Source organism: Lagopus muta, chromosome 1, assembly GCF_023343835.1.
Source record: "Lagopus muta isolate bLagMut1 chromosome 1, bLagMut1 primary, whole genome shotgun sequence".
In the NCBI taxonomy this organism is placed as follows: Eukaryota; Metazoa; Chordata; class Aves; order Galliformes; family Phasianidae; genus Lagopus; species Lagopus muta.
Window position 1 is genome coordinate 155,326,083 of NC_064433.1, and position 18,949 is coordinate 155,345,031.

General features: G+C 35.1%; 1 protein-coding gene across 6 annotated transcripts in view; it reads left to right on the plus strand.

The window, feature by feature from the left end:
- The window catches only part of DACH1 (dachshund family transcription factor 1), a 354,874-nt gene that overhangs the window by 225,575 nt on the left and 110,350 nt on the right, over window positions 1-18,949 (plus strand). For 3 of the 6 annotated variants that reach the window (XM_048934295.1, XM_048934293.1, XM_048934294.1), the window contains exons 4-5: window positions 12,760-12,915; window positions 13,421-13,593. In XM_048934295.1, coding sequence (XP_048790252.1) covers window positions 12,760-12,915; window positions 13,421-13,593 — 329 coding nt within the window. The remainder of the gene's footprint in view (window positions 1-12,759; window positions 12,916-13,420; window positions 13,594-18,949) is intronic. The other 3 variants (XM_048934296.1, XM_048934298.1, XM_048934297.1) reach the window with 1 other exon arrangement.

An 18,949-nucleotide genomic window follows, 5' to 3' on the forward strand; every position in this document is an offset into this window, starting at 1 on the left:
ACTTATTGGCATCAGCAAACTTTGTTTTCATTAATGTTTGGCCAGAGTAATTGTGTGAGCAGAATGTAGACCTGTTCAAGGAATCATATTTTGAAACAGGATATTGAAAATAAAGTCCATAGGACAACAAAAGTCAGTTTACATGCTGATGTCAGCATTTGTGCTGTGATAAAGGCAGGCTCTTTCCATGATAAAGATAAATTCATATCCAAATCTTTAATAATAAACAAAACTGATGTTAGCTTTTCACATTAAAGTCAGAAGCGTCTTTGTAACTCTTCCCAGAGACTTGATTACAAACAAAAGTTATGTCCTGTTAAGAAAAAAAATTCATCACTCAAGTTATTACATAGGGTGTACTCTGTATTCCAGACTTGAGCTTTATAGTGAAACCAAAGAGTCTGCCCACACCTACCAAATGTTGTAATTGATACAGAAACACTGCTATACAACAGCTGCAATAACAAGGTGCTGCTGCCTTTACTTTAATCTACCTCTCTTTCTGCCAGTTTATTATGTTTTGAATTTATTCTTTTGTAGATCTGTGAGCTATCTTTCTTATGGAAATTAATCTTTTTAAAGGATTTGTACTCTCATTTTCAAACACTAATACATTCATTCAAGTATCCCATTATTCAGAACCAGCTGGCTTTTTATCTAGTGATATTTACTTCAAAAAGCCAAGTTAAATGGTATCATAGATTAATTCTCAGGGCACAGGAAAGCTTTTTTAGAGAATAAGAGATTTAGTAATGACTTAGAATATCGCTATAAAATCATAGAACGTGTCAAAAATGTGTTATGCAATCTGTCATAATATGAAACTTCAGAAAAAAAGTTAATTCACTGAATTGAGCATAGTATGTGACATCAGTATATGGTTTTTAAGGGGAATATTATGTAATGATAGAACTTTGCTGTGATTTATAATAAACTCTGTCATAATTTTTAGTTATGTGTTGTTTCTTTGCAGAAAGCACCGAAACTTCAAAAAGAGCATTATACACTGAAATTTCTTACATAAATCAAACTGGAAATAAGACACATTTTACAATTCAATTTAAGATCCCACAGAGACAATAATGTTGCAAGCTGTGCATTTTACAGAGTAATATAGTAATGTCTAGTTTGCATTTTTGAAAAACCAAATTAATCACACTTTATTGAATATGTTGAAGCAAACCTAAAATTCATCTATTATTAAAAAACTTGTGCAACAAACACAAACTATATTTTATACATAAAGGACAAACTCATTTATTCATTAGGTTAAAACACTTGGAGTTTGCATTTTGTAGCTATGAAAGAAATGACATTTTGCTATCCGTTCTTCTTTTTAAATTTTTCAAAGCATTATGTTCAGACTAATCTGCTTGAAAAATCATACTAACAATTTAACACAATATCAGTCCTGAAGGCTGCACAGAAATCCCTCTGAAATCTAAGGGGAGTCTTGATTTTCAAACTTCCTTTGTTTGTGAATCACTTTAAAGGACAAATAATAGTCTGTTACCATATTTCTCATATAAATAACATATTTTAGCCCTTCATAGATTAACCACAAGATAATAAGCTTTACGGCCAATTTATAGCATGTGTACATCTCTTGATGCCTCTACACTAGTTTGAAGTAGAACTTGAGTCTTTGAACTCAGCCACGCTCAGACTGGAACATTAAAGAAGCGGGAATGAAATTTGGGCCTTATTCAAATCTCACTGACTTCAGTGGCAATGGGACTTCAGTCTTTTAAAGTGAAAGATATTTAAAAATGATGTGTGCATCATTTCCTGCTACAGAATATGATCGTGAAATTAAATATCCAACATCTTGTAGAGAATGTTAAGCTCTATGCACAGTTCGTGTGTCAGGTACAGAGTGTCTACTACCTTTTATTCCATTTCTAGGAATATGACTTCAAGTTATTCTAATGTCTTTTAGACAATTTTTTTTTTCCTACTATGTGATTTCTAGGAGGGTTTTTTACGTATTAATGACTCGCTACTTGCGTTGAGTTTAAAGTGAGCAGAACTCAGCTTTCACTGAAAACCAGTATTCATTATGTTGATTTTTGTCAGGAATTCAACATTGTCTATGAAAACAAAGTTCTTGGGAAAACTGGTCAAATTGATTTTAAAGACTCAATAATCCTCAGCAACAACAACAACAATAATAATAATAAAGTTACTTTAAAATAATTTAGAAAAACAGCCACAATTTTTGCAGTTTTTTTTCTTTGAGTATCAAGGAATCCTCTGGCTCTTGTCTAATATTTAAGTTCAAGGTCTGTGCCCAACATAACTATGATCTAAAATTAACATGGCTGTTCTTCTTTACTTCAATGGCATGTGTTACAAAGTGTCCGTTCACTTGTATTTTCTTAGAAAAATAGTAACAATTTTGACAACACATTATGTATGATTTTTTCTCTTTGGACATGCATATGTGGACTATGTCTCACAAGAAAAAGGTCTCTGTCCCTAAGCAATGCTTAGGAGATATTTTTGAGTCTGCTTTCTTTGATGCTTTTAGCAAGGTGTAGACCTGGGAATCTGTTCTTAATAGTATAACAAAGAACTGAACTCACCTCCTTTTGAAGAGAGACCATCATGGTTCTTTATATAATACTGTGAAAATGGTCACAGTAGAAGTTAATGTGTTTGGTCTTTTTTTGCTTTTTTTTGTTGTTTGTTTTTGTTTTGTTTTGTTTTGTTTTGTTTGTGTATTGCACAACAAGCATTGTGCATTGAAGAAAAAAAGTGCACAAAGATTTACATCTAGATCCATCTTATCTGACATAAGGTAGCTAAAAATTAACAGTACAGACTTCAATAGTCAATAATGATCCTTAATGAATGCTCGTATGCAGTAAAACATACGGACAGCTCCAGTGCAGTAGAACAACCACAAGCAACTTTCAGCTACTTGTTCACAACAATGGAATCCATCGTATTTTTGAATCTTTTTTTTAGTATGGTTTTGAGAAACTTAGGATGAAAGATGATCCACTACCATCTTATGCTGAGATTGACAATGTTAAATGCTGGGCAGAAACTCTGGGAGAAACATCTTTCTTCTGGTAGACAGAGGACTGAACACATGCCAGTGAGAAGGCATCTAATGATGGTCTTTAAAGGCGAGCATCCACCTCATTACAGTGTGATAGCAACCAGTTATACTCTTGTCTAGAAAGCAGAGGCTTGGGACAGCAGGTTATCTTTGTCAATACCCACAATTCTGACTGAAGAATGTTATAACTAGTCAAGACTAGGCAGGATGAGGAAAAAGTACTTTTAATATGTTTCCTACATATACTCATATTCCTTCCATACTCTGTCTAGTGTTATGTACCTTTTCTCCCCTCTTGACCAGCTGAACTATGGTAATTCAGAGGGATTGATGGAACTAGGAAAAGGAAGCAGGGAGGTACTTAAGTCTCTTTCTTAAGCGCTAGAAAAGCCTACCATCTTTGTTTGTAATAGATGTAATGGGCATAAATGTAAATCAAGTTCAAACACTGGCTTGGCTCTTTTGTCTCTTCCACATTTTTTGAAAATTTTTTATCATTAGAGATAACTATTGATAACAGTGATCCAGATACCTTCTGGAATAAAGAAAAGTAAATTATTTGTTTTTAGTAACTTAAAAAATGTGACTTCTTTCCATTTCAAAAGTGAAATAAAAGTAGAAAAAGTAATTAAAAATAATTACAAAACATTAGTGAAATTCCAATAAAACTTTTAAGAAATACGATAACATATGTCACTTTCATATTGCTTCTTAAATCCAGTTTCATAGTTTAGCTCCTTTGCATTAAGATTTGGCTTTATTCGTAGTTGTAAGGCTTCATCAAGAAACACAGTAGCAATATTGAATGAGGTAGGGTACCAGTTTATCACAAAGTAGGAGAATACTGGTCAACTAAATTCCAAAGAAAAAAAGATCATTTTTACGTAAGCTGCACAAATTGTGAGATGTAATTATACCCACAGTTTGTTATAGTATCTTCTCAGTGTAAGCCTTCTAGGGTTAGGACTGTGCATCTGGTCTAAGTATCACATATTATCACTACTACTACTGCTACTACTAGTTATATGAGTCATACCTGTCACTTCTGTCATTGCCATCCTGAGAAAAGAGTACATTGGGTGCAGGAAGAGTTTTGGCAATCCAGAAGATTCAGGACGCATGAATTCTTGAGTAATGATTTCCTTCTTTCTGTTTTGGGGCACAGAAATGCAGAAAATGGAAAAAAGGCACTGTGAACTTACAGTGGGATAATGAGATACTGAATGACAGTTGTAATAATTACATGTTTTGTGGCAAACACTGCATAGTATATGTGTTAAATAGCAATGGACTCAGTATGATTCATGATCTGGTTTTGTTTGCTAGACTGAGTATACTGGCACCAGTGCTGCTTGGAGTGCATACTCTGTATACAAATAAAAGGAGGATATTTATTAGTGAATTTCATGCTGACATTTTGTTGCATCCTTTATGTATTTACATGTGTGGTTTGTGCCTGGGTGTGCATACAAATAATGGTAGACAGATGCAGATACAAATAACGGCAGACACACAGCACACGGCTTTGTGCATGTCTGTGTGCCTTTAAATAATATTGAAGCTGTGAAGTTCACTACCTAAAAGTTATAAAAAGGGCATTTTTCTTTTTTTGTTTTTAATTCTCATTGGATTCTTCTGAAGTGTGAGAGCTTCCATGCTGTAAACTTACAGAAGATGCTTTATAAGAACTAAAAAATGAAGATTATACCATAATGGATAGAATAAAGCAGCACATCCAACATAGAAGAAAGACAGTTCCCAAACTTTTGAGTTAGCTCCTGCTTACCAAAGGAGGAGGAGGCAGTTTCTTTGTGAGCCTCAGAACTTGTGCAGGCTTCTGGCATCTGTGTGGTAGTTGTGTGGTGTGTGAAAGAGATGGCATGAATCAGGAAAGCCCTATTCCTGAAGCAGACTACTGGCAACCTTGCACATCAATAAGGCAAAGGCAAATTTTTCTGGAAGGGAAACACTGCCACGTGCTCCAGAGAGCATCTGAAACATGTTGCAGCTGGTGGGTTTTCATGCAGCCCAGTTTTGGTTATTTTCACAGGAAGCAGAACGATATATAATTGCTGTGAGACCTCACTGTTATATTTACTGGAGTCTGGAGAAGATATTAATCTGTTTATGAGTAAGGGCTGATTGTGGATCATTTAGCCTTGCTTTCTAGCAAGTCATTCATTTTCTAGGAAAATGACTGAAAAATCAATGAGTGAAAGTCTGAATAATAATGTTTAAGAAAGTGCTCTGTGCCCCAATCTTGTAGAGACGATGTATTATAAGGCGTTTGTGCAGCATTTGCGTGGAAAATTGAATTATTCCCATTTAGTTCAGCAAATTTTATTTTTAAATCACCAGAAAATGTGACTGCCTGAAAAATGTCAGCTTCTCTGGCCTTGTATCTCTTAAGAGCACAACACTGTCCTTAGAGAGGCTTGCAAGAGGCCTGTTTGTCCTTCAAGCCCAATGCATCTTTCATCTCTGTTTTTTATTTCCCTGTGTTGTAACACGCCAGAATGAGGTGGGGCAAAGTCTTCTCAAACCGATTGCATTTAACTTTCTGTTTACAGAAGACATTAGGAAGCATGTTTCTTACATCGCAGACTTTATCTATGTGTATACATTTTATGCTTATGTATATTTACTGGGGATTTTCCAACTTAAATGGATCTTTAGTAGTAGGACCAGCACCTGTGCTTAGGTTTCCTGAAAATATGCAGTGTTTTTCCCTTTCAGTTAAACCTTTTTTGGTCATTTGAAATAATTCTTTATTAAAATAAAGAAAAGAGGGAATACAAATTACCAAATGAATATGTGATATATTGTATTCCCTTGATTTTCTTTCATTCTGTTTGTTGAAAATATATAATGTTGGAAAAGGAATGAGTGGGGAAAAAAAATCTACAAATAAGTACGTACAGCTGTAATCAAAATGTTCACTAAATATTTTTTATCTTGTTGAATAAGATAAACAACTTTTTTATCTGCTTATTTTGGTTGACTTCTTATAGCATATTAGTAGTTATGTCATAAAAACTTTACGTCGAGTGAGTACCTGTACTCTTATCATACAGCATCATATAACCATCCTAATAAACTGTATATCATCTGTGAAATGAAATAAGTTAGGTATTTGTGGAAGGAGACAAATGGAAAATCTATTTTTGGGTAAATGTCACACAGCCTATGACTGAGCTGCTGAGCTTTCACTTGCACTGGACAGTTTCATTATTCATTCTGTTGAATTCTAAAAAAGCTTTTCCTGTGTTAATCTCTTTGGTGAAATAATGAAGGATTAGTATAAAGTATGAAATATATATTCCATGGGATTCAGTGCCACTTTAAAAATTATTTCACTTGCTACTCTATATAAATTCAATTTTTTGTGATTCATGATTAAGTATAGGTACTCTGATATTCAGCTTGTAGAATTCCATCTTCTTACACAGAATTACTTTTTTTGTAATTTGTCTGCAATTTTTATTTATCAGAAGATAAATGTTGTAAGTGCAGTAAAGTGGCAACAAGTCTGGCTTGCAGTGCAAACTGTGATTAGCATTTCTCTCTCATGTCCAAGAAAAACCTGTGTAATAAAATTAAGACTGTAAATGAAGCATTCAACATGTTGGAGGCCAAAAACTTCTTTCTCTTTTGAGTTTGAATCTATTGCATGCAAGAAAGAAACTATATGTGATTTCTAAGGTTCTCATAACTTCTGTGTTTCTGTGAGAAAACATATATAAAAGAAGTGGTCTTTTTTTAATTTTTTTTTCTTCATAATTTGTTTCTATACCTATTTGTAGTTGCAATAGCAGAACTGCAAATTCCACACCCATAAACCCACTACTTTAGATAAAATTAGAAAAATTTTCAATTATCAGGCTGGATTGCTCATGGTCTGTTTAAGAGCATAAGCATGATTATCTAAGCATAAAATAACAAGGCAAAGCTTTGCAGAGAAAAAAAAAAAAAAAAAAAGAAGAATGCTTATCCATAGTAGAAGTAGAGAACTAGAGCATTCCAGAGAATTCTTGGGAAACTTATAATTTCCCTATGTGATAGCAGTTTTTCTCCCAAACATTTTGTGATCTCAGAAGTGGTAATAATGCTATTTTTAAAATATCAGCAGTATGAGACAGACACTACTTGCACAATTTTATTTGTTTTTAATGATAAAGCAGTAACACAGAGATCTTATACAAGTATTCTTATCAATTATTTTCTGCCCTTTATATATCTCACAAAACTGGTTTGCTAAGTAGGGAAGCAGGTAAGGGGGTATGGGATATAGTTGATTTCAGGAGACTGAACTGAATTACACAACAATGAAATCACAAATTTATAGCAATCAAGTCTAAAGAAGAAGGATTTGATTTGAAGAGTAGTACGAGAGATTCCACATCATCACATGTTAAAATTACCTACTTTTAACATGCTATTATGCATATTTTCCAGTAGACATAAATAGCATAGATAGTGAAGAATAGTCCACTTCAGAAAAATGAGCCAACACAGCTGATACTGATGCTTTGTTTGGTAATTGTTGCTGAGATACAATTTGTTCCAGCAAACACAGAAGATAACAGCAGGCTTGTTTGAAAGATTAAGGGGACTGAAAGAAGATCAGTAATACCAAAAATAAACAAACAAATGAATAGATTTGAGCTGATAGTAGAAATTCAGACTCTTTTGTCTTTTTGCCGCGTGATACTGCCTGTGTATGTAATAATATTACCTGAAACACTTCCTGCGCCAGGGCTAGGATTCACTTGCCTAAAGACAAGCACACAGTCCTCTCCAAGATGCCATAAAATAAGTTTTCTAATGAAAGAAAGAGAAGACTTGACGGCCTGGAAGACTACCTAGTTTTGACTTTAAAATTCACCTGTCATCATAACAAGTTTGACTCAGTTGCTCAGACATAGCTATGTTTCTACTATCTTAGATACCCAGGAGTATGCTGCTTTACTTCCGTCTCCAGATGACTTGCAGGTGCCATGTCACCAACCCTGTGAGAATGTCTAAAATCATTCTCGCTGTGTCACATGGTGTGTGTGGGGGGAATTGAGTCTGGGAGGAGAGCCACTGCAGTCACTAGAGCTACGAGATTTGGATTTAGATTCAGCTGACCAAAGATACCTAGCTCCCATGAAGTGAGCTCAACAGTTCTCTAGAGCCTGTTCTAATATCCGTGTTTGTTATAAAGGGAACTAGCTTAGCTTATTTGTAGGAACATTAATTTAGGCAAACTGAATGCTAAATGGAACAGAATGAGAAAGGAAAAGGAATTAAGAAATATGAGATGAGTTTCTAAAAATGAATCTTGTGTACTTAAATCAGAGTTTGCTTACATGGCTCATAGTGTACAGCCTAGTTTTCTGCTTCATTTTCTTTTACTTGACTGCATTACTTTCCAGTCCAGAATTATTTTTGTTTATTATTACCATCCTTAGCTACCTAATTGTGCTACAAATTAATACAAATAATCCAGGCATCAGGATCTTAGAGACCCAGTTTAGTGAACAAATAATGGTTTGTTGCATAACTGCTGATTATGGGAGAAAGTAGTTGACGTTATGGAAAATACATGCTGGAATATTAGTTTCTGGGAAAAACACAGAATTCTGTAATATTTTAAATTATGAAAATGTATTGTTGGTTTTGTTCCATCAGACTGTTCATGATGAGACATTTTGAGCTCAATTTTTAAATGTATACTAACATTTGGAACTTTAATTTCAAGTTTTTAAATGCACTTTAGCACATGAAAGACATAGCTGGCAACTGAATTGCCTATTGAAGCATACATGGATGGAGTTTGAACACTTAACATTAAGCATCTACATTTCCAAATTGAGTCCCTTGTGCCGGAAAGCCTTGAAAATGCTACTCTGGTCAGCCTAGTGCGGCATCAATTGAAATGCAGCGTAAGTTTGAATACAATGTAGAGCTTCCAATTGCTGCTTCAGAAAATGTTGTGCTGAATCTGGAACACTTTGCATAATTTAATTAATTATGCCACTAAAAAATGATTTTCTCTCAATTTAAAGCAAACAGTGTTTATGAGAGTGAACTGCAGCACACAGGGATATCAGGTGTCCAGACTTTTAATCCTATTACAAAGACTTGACAACTACTGATGAAAACTGGAAAAACGAATGTTTTCAGCAGGGCAACAAGTGAAGAGAAAGAAGGAAACAGATTTTTGATACTCTTTGATACCATTGTATGCATTAAGACAAAATAAAAAAAGTGACAGAATGTGCAGCTAGCACTTAGCACTTAGTTGAGCAGATGGTGAGTAGTGTCCATGAATTAAACTTAAACTTTTGCTTTGACATTAATGAAAATTACTGTTTCCTCTGAAAGGAAATTTTTTATGCTTAACTAATATAAGAAATTCACAGCAAATGGCCAGGACTGCTTCTTTCTGTCTGTCTACTTATAAGTGCAACAGCATGTAGTTTGAAAGTGGTTCCTAGTATTATGGTTTGGATTCTGCCTATGACTCAATATAAACAAATCTTCACAGACAGTACTAAACTGCAAATACTAAGCGGTCTGTCATTGACTAGACACTAGCCTCAATAAGCTTTGCTAGCTTAAGCTTATATTCTCTAACCCAATTTATTATTGGCTTTGATATCATTCTGAAACAACAGACAATGTAGTTTGGAAGCAGAAAGGAGTAATTTTAAAAAGCTCTGATTTCTGAGCCACATAATTAGTGCCATAACTGGCAATCTTCAACTAACCATGCACCATTCAGTGACCACTCTAGGAAAGTTTGCAGTGGAATTGACACCATCTCCATAGTGAACGTCAGTGTATAATATGAAATTAACTGCACTGCAGATAAATAAGGAAAATATCACTGGGAGTTCACCAGCTCTGTGACACTGAAATGCAGAAGTCTTCTGTGCCTATTAACAAATATTCATATATACACTAATGCATTGTATATATAAAATATATATACAATGTATTCTCTATGTATATCCTTTATATATATGTCACATATGTATTTCAGCATCTTTGGATGGGAAAGTTAAGAAGAAAAATGTTTAACTGATTCGTAAAATGTTGTCCTGCAATAGCTTTAAGTGTAAATCCAAGAATTTTGCCCCAGGTGTGAAACATATTTTACAAACCGTGCATATTTTTCTATTTATTTTTAAGAACAGGAATAAATGTCCAGAGAAGAGTTTTCAGTGGATGATGATCGGAGAGTTTATAGCTAAAAAAGCAAAACATTTTGGCCTAGATTCATCTTACTTAAGCCATATAAGTTTAATCCATCTGTAAAAGCTTTCTCTGCATTTACTGGAGAGATGTAGGCAAGCCCAGAGGGCATTCATTCCATTTGTCTCTTATGGTCTTTCCCTCTCCATTTTGTGTGCATGTAGGCATTACCTGGTCACCAGGCAGTACTGATTGCATCATGATCACAGGGTAGTTCCACTTGGGTTAAACTAATCAACCAACACTCAGGGCTTACTCTGGCTTCACATTAGCTACAGCAAGACAGCAATGAGCACAAAATGGGAGCAGCATGGACAAACAGAATGTACTCTGACAACATATACGAGAAACAAAGTTGCTGAACTTTTTATTAACAGGTGCAAAAATTTAGATTGGACTTCTTTATGCCCAGTGTATGACATGATGTAGTCAGATTTTTGGTGGTTGTTTTGTAATAAAGCCCTAAGCATCATACAAATGCTATACTATTTTATGCACTCAAAGATGGGTTGAATTGCCCTTTGGAGCTACCTGTGTTCTTCTTGTTAAATGCACATTGGCATCAGCACCTGCATTTTGTCTGAAATTAATGAACTCATTTTTTGTGTTTAACTGTTATTTCTACTGTCAGACTTTTCAATGAATGAACATTTGGAATAAACGAAATGTATATGTCACAGCAGCAATTCACAAAAAATTGAGAAATTAGAAGAATTTTTTTTTCCCTGCTGCTATTAAGCTCTTTTATTTATGTATGCATTTTATGGTTCTCAGAATATGAGAAAATATATTCACTTATCAAAGGTGATGAGATTCCAGTCAGATATTAACCAGACTGGCTGTGTACACTGAATAAAGGCGGTGACAGTTTCTTTAAAATGTTAAAAGTATCTAATGTAATTGATTCTTTTCATTGTTTCATAAAATGGCTTTGTTTGATTTTGGGAGAGTTTAGACTTTATTTTCATTACCTACTTCTGAACAATTTACACTGGGATACAGACAGTATTGAGCTAATGAGTTAGGATTTATATTGAGCCTTAACTATCTTCATAGAGTAACAAGGGAAAGAAAATCACAGCAATAATGGAGTGTTTTTTCATTATAAACTGTGTTGTACAGCTTTTACAATCAGGTTTTTAATAGATGTAGAGAAATTAAATTGGAATTCTACCAACTTCTGTGCTTTTGTCATCCCATAAAAATGATATATAAAAAAAAGTCAAGACTAATGTGCTAATTCCTTTTCTACCAAAGTGAGGAGGAGGTGGTATTACTTTTGTTCTTTTCCAGACCCTATTTATTGAGTAGTAAGATGTATGCAGGAAAACACTCAGAAATATGCACTTTATTCCCTAATGCTAAATTTTGACTAAATTGGTTCTGATTCACCAAGACTTATCAGTTCTCATGAAAGTAATAGGAAGTTTCAGTAAGGAGGATGACATTGCATACCATAGGAAAAGGAAGGAGATCATATATTCTTGATGTGCATTCATGCTGCTGAGAATGCATCCAAGTACAGATATTAATATATTCTAACTTTGTTTTATTGATGGTATGCAATGAACATACAAACTCATACAGTGATTATATGGATTATTTTGGGTGTGTAGATATGCTCAGTCTCTACGTTACACTTTAATATGCACAGTGAATATTGTGTTTTCAGAACAAATCTAAAAATTTTAAGTGAATTTTTATTGTCCTTTAATTGTATTCTTCCATTTAATCCTGTGGGTATTTGTATCAGGGAATCTGCTATAACAAAAAAGAATATTTCACAAATATATGAACTCATCTCAACCCTAATTTGTCCATTCCATTCCACTAGGAAAAGACTTCAGGAATCATTAAATAATTCCATATATTTTAATTAATCATATGAAACAAAAATTGAATATTCAACACAGAAATGTCAACCAGGCATGTAAGAACGCATGCCGGTGCCTTCAGTAAATAATTTTTTTAATTTCTACAGTGTTTGTTCATTCATGAATACAAGAAGAAATATTAACGTAGTTTGAATTTGAATTGACATAATAGGCAAAATTATTTGTTTCAGACATAATGAACACATATAAAACAAATTCCACAAGCAGTTTTTTTGCACTTTCTATCAATGGCAGAAGTATATGTAAAAATAATAATACATCAAACACAAACTTCATGTGAAGGAGCACAATTCTAATACAATTAGGCACAACTCTAATACATTTAGGTTTGTGCTCTGGCTGGACTTGAAAATTTATCCTTACATTTTCTTCAGTAGGTGGAAAAAACAAACAACAAAACCTCAAGAAAGTCCTTCCCCTATCCCACATATTCAAAAAATAAAATAAAAATTATTCCTTGCAAAAAAAGTTAAATTACTGCCCTTCTTTCAGTATTCAAACGTCTAAAATTTGGGGTCCTCCTTCATCCAAATAATATATATTCGTTCCCCACAGGCAGCAGTGATGGTTCTTGGGATAAAGAAAAACTTCAGTCTCCCCCCACCCAAGGATCACAGGCCTCTATTAACCACCCCAACTTGCCTGGGCAACATAATGTTCCAGTTAGCCATCCTCTCAATCCTCTTCAACAGAACCACCTTCTGCCAAATGGTACGGGTTGACATCTTTCAGCACTAATATCAGCAGCTTTCCAATTCTTGTCTTTATTTTGTGTTTACATAAATAGGCTATCAGAAATGAAAGATGTGGGGAGCGTTAGAATACTTCCTTCAGAGTAACAACCAGGAGAAGTGGAGATGAGAAAGAACAAATATGTATGCAGTACTTATTTGATAACCAGTGTATAAGTGGCATAGTAATGCATTGCTAAGACGTCGGGCAGAATATGTTAGAAAACTTAATAAACTGCTGATGTTTATCAATGATACCGTACAACATTACATTGATATGAACAAATTAAAAGGTATAGCCTCTCCTTGTGTCTAAAAACTCTCTGCTGTTGCTTGTGATTTACACATGTATAACCCAGAGAAGAACTGACACATTGCTGCATTGTCTTGAGATGTTAACCATCCATCTTGCCATCAGGAGAAAAAATTAAAAATGCAAAAATAGATAAACCTATTTCCTTCTTTTCTTTTTTTTTTCCCTCTAGGATTGGAGCTTCCGTTTATGATGATGCCCCACCCATTAATTCCTGTGAGCCTACCTCCAGCATCTGTCACAATGGCAATGAGCCAGATGAATCATCTTAGTACCATTGCCAACATGGCAGCAGCAGCACAAGTGCAGAGTCCTCCATCCAGAGTTGAGACATCTGTTATTAAGGTAATATTAAAAGAGAGGTAAAATTGTTGCACATTCACATCTGTTACAAAGATAAGCAGGTGTCAGAAATTTTAAGGTAAGTCATGAAGTCAGTACATACAAGAGAAACAGTTTTCTTAGCTCTGAGAAGAAGTAGGCTGCTGGTGTCCAGTTTTACCTTCTTGATTCTGCCCTCTCATAATCAATATTAAAACAGTGCTCAACTTGAGGCAGCTTTCATGCAAAATACATCGCTTTCTGATTTCTTGTGTTTAACAGTCTGTAATCTAATAGCATGTTCCTCTACGTGTCAAGTTAAAAACTACTTCATTGTTAAATTGGAACAGATCAAGACAATCTGTCTGTGTTTTCAACTTGTAGTTCTAAGCATTTCTAAGATACTCCAAGCATCTGAGAAAGGCTGAAAGGCTTGATGCTTTGCCTCTAAATTGCCAAATACTGTAACAGAATGCAATAAAGTTGTGCAAAACAGACCCAATAATCTCCAGACCAGAACAGTAGTAGAGAAATCTCAGCCTGAAACTTCCTACCTATTTTAAGTTTTATTGCCTCCAAGAGCAGCAGCCTCCAGCCCAGATTAATTTGATTGTGGAGCTATTTAGCAGAGTTTTTTCTCATTCTGACTGAGAATGGTCTGTATTTATTATACAAGCATTTCTCCCTTACCACTGCATATTTATGATGTAATTCCACACTTTTTCAGAAATTGACATTTTATATCTTTAACCTTCTTTAGTTGTAATAAATGAGTTTTAAAAGGTACACAAACTTTTGTTTGTGAACAAAACTTGAACTTCCATATGTTAGAAGAAGACATGGCGGCAAGGTTATTTGATACTTTATGGCTATGAAATCTATCCTTTACTGCAATTCCTTTGACAAGAATTGAGTACATGTAAAATCTTTAGACCTTCAAATTAGGAATTACAAAAGTTTTGAAGTTTCAGATGATTCAAGCAGAGTGAAAAAAAAGTTAGCTGATTGAGATATTCCACATGCTTGTGCTCCTCTCCTGTTTCTGAGTAACTGAACAAGCTCAGATTCATAAACAATCATTCAATCAAAAGTGTTGTGATGAGCCTAGAAAAATACAGTCCTATGACCTAATTTAGGTATCTGCACTTTCAAATGTAAGATCTCCATTGGAGGCCTACCATGGCACCTCTGTCATATCTTTGATGATACAAAGTGTTCAGACATTGCTTTTAGAAGAATTGTTTGTTGAGGTGTTATGTCAACAGGATTAGATTCTGTCCCTAATGTCTGACTTACTCAGTGTGGATATATGTATGCTCTGCTGATAATTCACTGTTCGATTTTATAGTGGTTTCTGCACCTTTGTTCTTCTGTTTTCACTTGAATTGTCTTTAGTTAAGTAGAAGTTTGCTGATGATACAAAGCTGGGAGGAATGGTTGACACACCTGAAGGTTGTGCTACCATTCAGCGAAACCTGAACAGACTGGAGAGCTGGGCAGAGAGGAACCAGATGAGATTTAGCAAAAGCAAGTGTAGAGTCTTGCAGCTAGAGAGGAATAACCACATGCAGCAGTACAAGTTGGGGGATGACCTGTTGGAGAGGAGCACTGCAGAGAGGACCTGGGGGTCCTGGTGGACAGCAGGTTGGCCATGAGCCAGCAGTGTGCCCAGGTGGTCAAGAAGGCCAATGGCATCCTGGGGTGCACTGAAAAGGCCTTGGCCAGCTTGTCACGGGAGGTTTATCGTCCCCCTCTACCCTGCCCTAGTGAGGCCTAACCTGGAGTACTGTGCCCAGTACAGCTCCCCAGTACAAAAAAGACAGGGACCTCTTGGAAAGCGTCCAGTTGTGTGCCACAAAGATCATAAAGGGCCTGGAGCATCTGTCTTATGAGGAAAGGCTGAGCAACCTAGGTCTGTTCAGCTTTGAGAAAAGAAGACTGAGAGAGGGTCTGATCAATGTCAATAAATATCTAATGTGTCGGATGCAAAGGGATGAGGCCAGACTCTTCAGTGGTATGCGGCAATAGGACAAGGGGAAGCAGCCACAGACTGAAGGAAGTTCCAAACAAATGTGCATAAGAACTTCACAGTAAGGGTGATGGAGCACTGGAACAGGCTGCCCAGCAAAGCTGTGGAATCTCCTTCTCTGGAGATATTCAAGACCCGTATGGACACCTACCTGTGCAGCCTAGTCTAGGGAGCCTCCTTTGGTAGGAAGCTTGGACTCTAGAGGTCTCTTCCAGGCTTTACCATTCTGTGATTCTTTGTAGAGTTACATGATACTAAAGTTGTTCTTTGAAACATAAGTGGTGCTATGTTTCATTCTAAATTTGTTTTCTTAATGGGAACAGTGACCACTGGTATTAGAGAGGTATCTAAAAAATGAAGTTTGGGATTGAGCGCATGCAGAAATATGGTTGAGAAGAATTACTAAGAAAACAAAAGTTTGTTTTTGCTATTTACTAATATTTCCATTTTTTTCGTTATCTGCAAGTATTTTAGTTCCGATGTAAGAGTTCAGAGTTTGATTTTTCACTAGTATTTGTAACTTTCTGCTTAAAAATTTTATCAAGCATGTGCAGTTGTAGTACAGTGTAGCTCCTGGGTTATATGAAAAAAATTTACTTTTTAGGAAGCAGGTTATGGGAACTGAGCCTGCTGTGTTCTCAGATCTGACCCCATTATGGCAATATTGCTGGAACCTGCAGGGACTTAGATGAGAAATACTCCTGGTTAATCAGATCTACAGCTGTTTAATAGGTTCAAAATTATTGGACTCTGAAAGAGAGACTATCACCATGTAATTATATGTATTATTTTAACCACAAATAGAACCGTACCAAGTATTTTTTTTCCTTATCTCAGGGTTCCTTAAAATCTTCAAAGTTCATTCTTGTAGTTCATCTATTTAGAAAGATAGCTTCCAACTTTGGTGAAGATTTTGAAAGTAACTAGCAATTTTGATTTTGAAACATTTTAGCAGTGTTTTGTAACTGAAAAATCATTTTTTTCCCAAAAATGTTGCTATTGAAGAATGTATTTGTATTAGTAATTAGTAATTGACGGTATTTATCTCTTCTTTATCTACACGTGTAATTTTGAAAATTCAACCATCTTTTATTTATGCTAAGAAAATCTTCACCACAGAAATCAACCTTTTTGCAGCTCCTGGCATAACATCTTGTGCGTTATTTAGCAAATCAAGTTTCGTGTTCCCACCCGGTGTACTCATAACCATAGATTAGAAAGTTGAGGATTTACAACGAAGTGTTCTTAAATGGCCAAATTAACTTTTGTTCTTTTTTCTTTTTAAGTGTATGCTCATTCAGGAATGAAATACGTATTTTTCAAAGTTTGTACATCTAGTTTCACAATTTTTTGGATATTTACATAAAACCTGATGAAGTCACTATCGAAGAATCACTGTATCTTCTTCAGTCACAACCTGTAACATATTTGTTGACAATACATTTATACCAAATGTAGATATGTAAACAAAAGAGTGAAAATCTGCCATCCAGAACTCACGTCTAAGTGTAAAATTTCCTGCATATAATAATTTTAGTAATTCTGTGAGTGCTTAAGATCTGATACACATTCTTATTCTTCAGCACCTTTGTGAAACACCATGTGTCCACATTTATGTCCTCTGCTTTTGCCTAGGAGAGATGAATATGATGATGTAGACAGAGACAACAGCCAAATGACTATGATTGTATTTTTTAATACTGAACAGGATTGAAAGAAAAACCTGATCAACATGAAAGCATGAGGTCACCATCTGGGAAGTTTTTTTCCATGAACATGCTTGTAACGCCGTTGGTAATTTACCTACCCCTCACTAGCAACAGTCAGAGGCGATGAGCTTTGTGCCTGTTAAATTATATGCACTGAGTGAGTAGATGAGAATGAAACTCTGATCAGCATACTTTCTGAACCTTGCTCTGGCAATGAATAATAACTTACACTGCAATTAAAATAAATATTGTAAAGAACAGTTGTAAGCGAGAAGGACAAAGCTGTTTTTTCTTTATTTTTATAAGAATGGATAAATAGTGAGTTTGTTCTCTTTAATAGAAGTGTTTGTTATTAGAGGCATATCTTCATTTCTTCTGCTGCTGATTTTTTAGACTTTTTGTTTTTGTTTTCATTATCTTCTGGATCAATCCTTTAACCCTTATTTTACTTAAATATTTTTCTTCATTGACAATTTTTCCACAAGCTGATTTTAAAAGACTGTGAGTCGCGATGTTAGAATTCATAATTATAACCTGAAATGTCAGTGTATGTAGATCACTCTGAAAGTAATGCCTCCTATTTTTTCCTTAGAAACTAAAACAGATTCAAAGAACATAATGACACTATTTGGTAGACCAGATTTTCAGCTACTTATATTTTCAACACAGTCATCACCATTAGCTGTGCTTTTCCACCAGTGATGAACAAGAACCTATACACTATGTATGTAAAATCTGCACCAACGGAAGTGACTCACTGTCATTGTTGTCACTGCTGAAATGCACCACCCACCACCTCACTGTGCTCACATCCAGTATTTGGTCTCCATAAACATTCAACAAGGTTCAGTGAATGTCAGTTGGTGCCATCTTTTCCATGTGGAGGAGTTCAGTGATGCAGCTTTGCTCCATATGTCCTTCCATGTCGGACGCCATTTTGGCAGACTGTCCCTCTGCTACCATCTGTCACATGGCAACAAAATGTAATGGAATATTGGTGGGAAAGTTTAGCCTCTATTGTTGTAACACCAACATCTGCCTCTGACATTGTGGGCCAACGTCATTAAATAAGAGGGAACTATCTTGGGAACATCCGTTGTGCATTCAGAACTACAGTGTAAGATGTATATAAGTCTAAACTCTGAAAGTTAGGTTACCTAAGATAAATTTCTGCTCTGAAAAGTAATAATCCAAAGTAACTTTATCTAATTAAGTAAATGAGCATAAAAGTTAAGTCTTTGTTTCTAGCTTATAAATCCGCTGGTTCACTGGACGGAATAACTGACTGTTCGAACAATGCCATGATAGATGACTTGTAGGCCTTTCCTTCCAATTCACCGAGTTCAGATTTAGTGTTGTTATCTTTAAATTCATAAGGCTTCAAATACCTTTAATTAGTGGGTTATATTCATTTCTTCATAATAAGAAAGTGGAATGAAGCTAAGATTATGTGCTATCCAACGTTTTATTCTGCTATGTTCAGAAGAAGAGACAAAGACAAAAGTAAAAGTGAAACCTTAGATAGCAACACTTTGGATTTGACAGTTAGCACTGATAAAATCTTCAAAATTGTATTTTGGAAGAGTATTGTGCCCTTTCAAACATGAGGTAAACACTAGATGTCTTTCTGGAACTGAATATT